The sequence below is a fragment of the Chiloscyllium plagiosum genome, unplaced genomic scaffold, assembly GCF_037043375.1.
Source record: "Chiloscyllium plagiosum isolate Xiang-an unplaced genomic scaffold, Cpla_swu_hap1 HiC_scaffold_15, whole genome shotgun sequence".
Lineage (NCBI taxonomy): Eukaryota > Metazoa > Chordata > Chondrichthyes > Orectolobiformes > Hemiscylliidae > Chiloscyllium > Chiloscyllium plagiosum.
This window is the reverse complement of record NW_028270153.1, coordinates 39863688-39871075: the sequence shown is the minus strand read 5'-3', so window position 1 is coordinate 39871075 and position 7388 is coordinate 39863688. Positions and strand designations below refer to the sequence as shown.

Below are 7388 nucleotides of genomic sequence, written 5' to 3'. Positions count from 1 at the left end.
ACAACCACCTGATGAAGTAGCGGCGCTCTGAAAGCTAGTGCTTCCAATTAAACCTGTTGGACTATAACCTGGTGTTGTGATTTTTTTATCTTTGTGCACCCCAGTCCAACACCGGCATCTCCAAATCCTGCCCATCATAACTGACGTCGCAGTCAATCCCCTCTCACATCACTCCACAGGGACTAGAGGTAGCGCGCGCGTGCCCCGCCCGCCGACGTCACAGTCACGTGCTAGCGTAGTGACGCATGGGCGCGGCTCGCTCGCTCGCGGGTTCCCGCTGCTTGGTAACGCGGCCGTTCTGAGAGACATTGTAGCTCGCCGGGTATTCGGATCGCTGCCGGTGTGCCGCTAACGATGGGCTCCGTATTGGGGGTGTGCTCGCTAGCCAGCTTGGTAAGAATGTAATGCGAGCGGCGAGGCCTTGGAGTGCCTGTGTGTGTGTCTGGCAGCTCCTGGAGGGGAGGGTCGGTGTCTGACGGCGGGCCTGAGCTCACGGTCAGGTTAAGTTCCCGCTGATGGGTGACCAATATGGCCATTACTTGCGTTTGTTCACTCTCGAGATCACTTCCAGAAGCTTCCGAAATCAAGGCGGGGCTGAGGCCGCTCCGCCCGTCGCTGTCAGTGTTGAGACCGCAGCAGCTGTGTGTGTGGGTGCGTGCTGCCCACCGCATGTCTATGTTGACGCTTGTGGTTTAGTGAAGCCTTAAAGCGCCTAGTGTCAAAGAAAAAAACCCCACCCGCTTTAATGAAACCAGTGAATTGTCATTGCGCAACTGTTCGGGTTGTACTATATAGTCACGTGATGTTTTTGCGTTTCAGTAGAGCAGCTGCAAAGCGTACTTAGTGGCGTTTGCCAAATATTTACGTATTGGAAATTTTGACAACGTTTCAACAAGAAAACTTTGGAAAAGTTACACTTCCAGAATTAATGCAAACGTTGGATGTTATGTTTTTTTCGGTAGCGTTGTATTTATGTAGCTGGGGAGAACTGTCCTGTTTCCCTTTGAATTATTATCAGGGGGTCTCCTGAATTAGCTTTGGGGTGTCGTCAGGTTAATACTGCATCTGAAAGATAGCACCTCCGGACTTGTAATACCTTCAATTGTGTATATACATTGTCAGTGTAGATTTTGCGCAGATTGCAGTAACTCGGCATCAGTGAACATATTATAAAATGTAGAAACTCGGCTTCTGTAATTAGAGTAAAATCTGTTTTATTTTTGAATTATTCAGTTAGCCCACAAAACCGAACTACTCTTAAGGCTAAGTCCTTAAACAATGATGTATCTGCATTAATATTTCCTTCATTTCAAGATAAAAGTATACTCAAATTGCTGTAATTCCCACTTATGAAGGTTTTGACAATGAAAAGACAGATTTTAAGTAATTGGTTAAAGAAACAGCAACATAAAAAATGCTTGGTCAAGGTCTGGAATGCATTGCCTGAGAATGTGGTGAAAACAGGTTCAGTTGAAGTATTCATAGAATTGTACAGTGCAAAAAGGCTATTTGGCCCAATGGGTCAGCATCAGTGTTTGAGAATTATTTAGTAGCCAATATCCTTGTGGGGAGATTTGGTGCTATATTGGAAGCTCTTACCAAAATGAGAGTGAGAAAAGGCTGAGGCTCAAATCATTAAGGGAGACAAGAGCTTGGCAAACAATAAGGAAGATTGATCAATAAAGTTACATTTACTTCAATACACGACACCTGGCAGGTAAAACAGGCAACATGAGACTATAATATCATAGTTATTACATAAATCTAGCTCAAGAATGTGTGTGACTGGTAACTCAATCCGGTGTACATGTGCTATAGGAAGAATAGAAAGGGAGGCAAGTGAGGAGGGGGAATTCTGTTTTGGTTAGGGATAACATTATGGTTGTACATTTAAGGGCAAAAGAGTAACTAGGGATAGAATAGACCCTCTTAAAGATCAACATGGCCATCTTGTGTTGAATAACAGGATATGGGTGAGATATTCAATGAATATTTTGTCAATATTTACTGTGAAAAAGGACATGGAAGCTTGGCTAAATAGTAATGTCGTGAAATAGTTCATCTTACAAAAGAGGAGGTCTTAAAATGCGTAAAGGTAGATAAATCACTAAGATCTGAAAAGGAACTTCCTGGAAGTTTCTGGGAAGAAATTGCTGGGCCCCTTGCTGAGATATTTGTATCATCGACAGCTGTGGGGGAATGTGCCGGAAGACTGGAGATTGATGCCATTATTTAAGAAAGTATATCAGGAAGCCTAGGAACTATAGACTGTGAGCCTTCCTTCAGTAGTGGTTAAAGTTGTTGGAGGGAATTCTGAGGGACACGATTTACATACATTTGAAAAGGCCAGGATGATTAGGGATAGTCAAAATAGCTTTATGATTGGGAAGTGATGTCTCATTCGCTTGATTGAGCTTTTTGAAGAGGTGACAAAGAAAATAGATATCTACCACTCTGTTTTCATCAGTATCAACTTCAGCTAATTGTTTGACCAGGTGCTGCATGGTTGACTAAGAAGGTTAGATCACATAGGTGTGAGTGAGCTAGCAAATTGGATACAAATTTGCTTGGAATGTAGGAGACAGTGTGGTGGTAGAGGGTTGCTTTTTAGTCAGACCTGTGAGTAGTGGTGTGCCACAAGGATTGGTGTTGCGTCCACTGCTTTTCATCATTTTTATCAACTATTTGTATGTGAATGTAGGAGGCCTAATTAGTAATTTTGCAGATGACACCAAAATAGGTGGTGTAGTTCACAGTGGAAAAAGATTCTGCAGTCCTCGCTTCCTCCTAATGAAAATTATTGAGTACAAAGGGGCATTGATCAGTTGGGCCAATGGGCCGAGCACTGGCAGATCAAAATTAATTTTGATAAATGTGAGGTGTTGCAGTTTGACAACGCAAACCAGGATAGCACTTGTGCAGTTAATGACAGGGCTCTGGAGAGTGTTGCTGACCAGAGACCTAGTGTTTCAGATTCATAGTTTCTCAAAAGTGGAGTCACAGGGCGGTGAAGAAGGCATTTGGTATGCTTGCCTTTATTGGCCCTCCTGAAGAAGGGCTTATGTCCGAAACGTCGATTCTCCTGTTCCTTGGATGCTGCCTGACCTGCTGCGCTTTCCCAGCAACACACTTTCAGCTCTGATCTCCAGCATCTGCAGTCCTCACTTTCTCCTTTATTGGTCAGAACATTGAATGTAGGAGTTGCAGCTGTACAGGGCATCAATGAGACCGCATTTGGAATATTGTATACAATTCTGGTAGCCCTTCTATTGGAAGGATGTTGTTAAACTTGAGAGGGTGCAGAAAAAATTTACAGATTGTTCTGCTGTAACGCAAGTTTAGTCAGCACGAATTGGCAATAACGTGATTGAATTATGGATGTTGTTTGCATAATGCAAACTTTCTGCTTTTACTTGGCGCAATTTACTACAGCGCGAGGTTGCAGAGGAATAGAGCTGTTGCATTATAGCAGAACGACCTGTGCAAGGATATTGCCTGGAGTGGAGGGTTTCAGTTATGAGGAGAAGTTGAATAGGCTAGGGCGTTTTGTTCCCTGGAGTATTGAAGGCTGACGAATGACCTTCAAGGTCTATAAAATCATGAGCGCATGGATAGGGTGAGTAATGAGGTCTTTGTCCTAGGGCAGAGGGAGTCCAAAGCCAGAAGGCATAGCTTTAAGCTGAGGGGAAAGATTTAATAAGGATGTGAGGGGTAACTTTTGCAGTCAGAGGGTGGTTTGTGTATGGAACAAGCTGCCAGAGGAAGTGGTGGAGGCAGGTATAATTACAGTATTTAAAAGGCATCTGGATGGGCATTTGAATCAGAAGGGTTTAGAGTGAGAGTGGCCAAATGCCGGCAAATTGGACTGTCCGGTTGGGATGCTTGGTCAGCACAGATGAGCTGGACTGAAGGGTCTGTTTCTGTGCTGTATGACTGATGTGGAGGTGATGATGAGGTCAGAAGTCAGATGACACCAGGTTACAGTCCAACAGGCTTATTTGAAATCACAAGTTTTTTGACCGTAGCCCCTTCAGGTGAAGTGACAAAGGAGCAACTCTCCTAAAGCTTGTGATTTCAAATAAACCTGTTGAACTAAACCTAGTGTGGTGTAACTTCTGACCGTATGACTCCATGACAAGGTTTAGCAGCCTTAAGTGCATAAATCCACAAGCCTAAATGAGATTGTTGAGGGAGGCAGGGGCGGAAATATCAGGAGCCCTGGCAGTAATTTTTAAATCTGACTACGGCTGAAGTGCCGGAGGACTGGAGGTCCACTAATGTCACTCCATTATTAAAAATGGGCAAATTCCAGGCCAGTGAGTTGAATCTTGGACATCCACATATTTATCAGGGATAGTCAGCATGGATTTATTAAAGGAAGTTTGTGTTTGACAAACTTGATTTTATTTTTGAGGTGATGCTCTTGTGGAGGGCTGACAAGAGAAGGGGTTTCATGATGAATTGTAAGACCCGCGAAAGCACTGAAGGCGAGAAACCTGGCTGTGCATATCTACAGATTCCTGAAGGTCTTAACTGGTAGATAAGGTAGTTAAAGAAGGCATGTGGGACACTTACCTTTCTTGGCTGAGGTTTAAGGAGAATGGTCGCTATGCTGGAACTATATAAGCATGATTAGAATATTGAATGCAGTTCTGGTCACCATGTTATAGGAATGATGTGATTGCACTAGAGAGGATGCAGAAAACATTTACCAGGGTGCTGCCTGGGCTAGACCATCTGAGGTATATGGGAAAATTGGATGGGCTGGGATTGTTTTGCTTGGAGCAGCAAAGGTTGAGGGGGACCTGAAAGAGATTAGATTAGATTACATTACAGCGTGGAAACAGGCCCTTCGGCCCAACAAGTCCACACTGACCCGACGAAGCGCAACCCACCTACGCCCCTACATTTACCCCTTACCTAACACTACGGGCAATTTAGCATGGCCAATTCACCTGACCTGCATATGTTTTGGACTGTGGGAGGAAACCCACGCAGACACTGGGAGAACGTGCAAACTCCACACAGTCAGTCGCCTGAGGCGGGAATTGAACCCGGGTCTCAGGTGCTGTGAGGCAGCAGTGCTAACCACTGTGCCACCGTGCCGCCCATAAAGAAGATTAAGGGGCATAGTGTTGTTAGGAAAGGGGTTTTTCCATTACTAGAGGGGTCAATAATCAGGAGACAAAGATTTAACGTAAGAGGTAGGAGGCTAGAAGGAGGGTTGAGGAGAAATATTTCCATTTTGTAAGTGATGGGAGTAGGAACTTTCTGCTTGAGAAGATAGTTGAGTCAGACACCCTTGGGCTATAGGCCTTTTTTAGTCCTTGAAATGTCGAATGATAAAGCCACGTTTTGAAATTTGATAGTCCATTTTGACTATGATTTTATCAGGATAAATAGATAACTTTCACATTGACACACTGTCAAGAGTGGAGCACCACAGGGATCAGTGCTAGGTTATTTACACAGAACATTGAACAGTACAGCAGAGTAATAGGCCCTTCAGCCCACCATGTCTGTGCTGGCAATGATGTCATTCTAGGCGGATCACAACTACCTGCATGTGGTCGGCATTTCCCTATTTCCTGCTTGTTCATACATCTAAGTGCATCTTAAATGTTGCTATCTTATCTGTTTCTTCCACCTCACCTGGCAGTGCAGTTCGAATCACTTACCACCTGTGTTTTAAAAAAAAGACCTTTCTCCTCACATCTCCTTTAAACTTTCCCTTTCTCATCTTTCTCATCTATGTTGCCTAATATTTGACAGTTCCATCATGGTAAAAGACTCCATCTAACCACTCTATTATGCCTTTTGTAATTTTATATATCTATATCATGTTGCTCCTAAACCTTCGCTCTTGCGAAAACAGTCCAAGTTTGTCCAACCTCTCCATAGCTAATGCAGTCCAAACTAGGCAATATCCTGGTAAACCTCTTGTGCACCCTTTTCAAAGCTTCATGTCCTTTCTGTAGTCTGGCCACCAGAATTAGATTAGATTACATTAGAGTGTGGAAACAGGCCCTTCGGCCCACCAACCCGCCCAAGTGCAACCCACCCATACCCCTACATTTACCCCTTACCTAGCACTACGGGCAATTTTGCATGGCCAATTCACCTGACCTGCACATCTTTGGACTGTGGGAGGAAACCGGAGCACCCGGAGGAAACCCATGCAGACACAGGGAGAATGTGCAAACTCCACACAGTCGCCTGAGGCGGGAATTGAACCCGGGTCTCAGGCGCTGTGAGGCAGCAGTGCTAACCACTGTGCCACCGTGCCGCCCACAGAATGGCGCACAATATTCCAAATGTGGCCTAGGATTTTCTTTTGCAGTTGCAAAATGACTTGTCAGTCTTTTTAGTCACGGTCCCTGACCAGTGAAGGTAAGCATGTTGTTGGCTTTCTTTACCATCTTATTCATTTATGTTGCCACTTTCAGGAAACTATGGACTTGGATTCCAGGATCCCTCTGAATGTCAATGCTTCAAACGGTCCTGCCACTTATTGTATACGTTCCTCTTGCATTTGAACTCCCAAAATGCATCTTCTCTCACTTATTTGGATTAAACTAGATTTGCCATTTCTCTGTCCAACTTTCTACTGATGGTTATCCTGCTTTATGGTTTGACGACTTTTCTCTAATTTTTGTGATGTCAGCAAGCTTACTAATCAGGCCCCCTACATTTTTCATCCAAATCGTTTACATATGTTACAAGCAACAGAGCTCATCCTTGTGGAAGACCTCTAGTCAGCAAAATAACCTTCTACAACTATCTTCAATGAACAAGCCATCTTGAACAAGCCATTTCCGACGCCCCTCCCCCAAGTCCCTCCTCCCTACCTTTTATCTTAGCCTGCTGGACAAACTTTCCTCATTCCTGAAGAAGGGCTTATGCCCGAAATGTCGATTCTCCTGTTCCCTGGATTCTGCCTGACCTGCGCATTTCCAGCAACACATTTTCAGCTCTGATCTCCAGCATCTGCAGACCTCACTTTCTCCTCAAGCCATCTTGTATCCAACCTAAATGCTGGATTTCATTACAATTTGTATGAATAACTTAAATGAAGAGGCCAACAGTGTGGTAGCCAAATTTGATGTTAGAAATGTAGGCTAGAAAGCAAATTTATAAAGAGGTTGCTGAGTCTGCAAAATGATATAGGATAAATAGGTGAGCAAAATAATTGTTAGTTGGGATGTAATGTGGGAAAATGTGCAGTTGTCAACTTTGACATGAACAAAAAAAATTGATTTAAATGAGGAGAAACTCAAGAATCCTGGGGCAGAGTGCCATCTGGTTGTCCTTGGTCATGAACCACTAGAAGTTAACATGAAGTTGCAGCAAGATGTTTGGAAGGTAAATAGTGATACTTTTTTTTTCGC

The 7388-nt window shown here is 43.9% G+C and overlaps 1 protein-coding gene across 1 annotated transcript in view; it reads left to right on the top strand.

Annotated features, from left to right (window-relative positions):
• Positions 1–237: 237 nt before the first annotated feature.
• The window catches only part of LOC122560087 (serine incorporator 1-like), a 30228-nt gene continuing 23077 nt past the window's right edge, over positions 238–7388 (top strand). The window contains exon 1 of the mRNA XM_043710310.2: positions 238–393. Coding sequence (XP_043566245.1) covers positions 355–393 — 39 coding nt within the window. The 5' untranslated portion in view covers positions 238–354. The remainder of the gene's footprint in view (positions 394–7388) is intronic.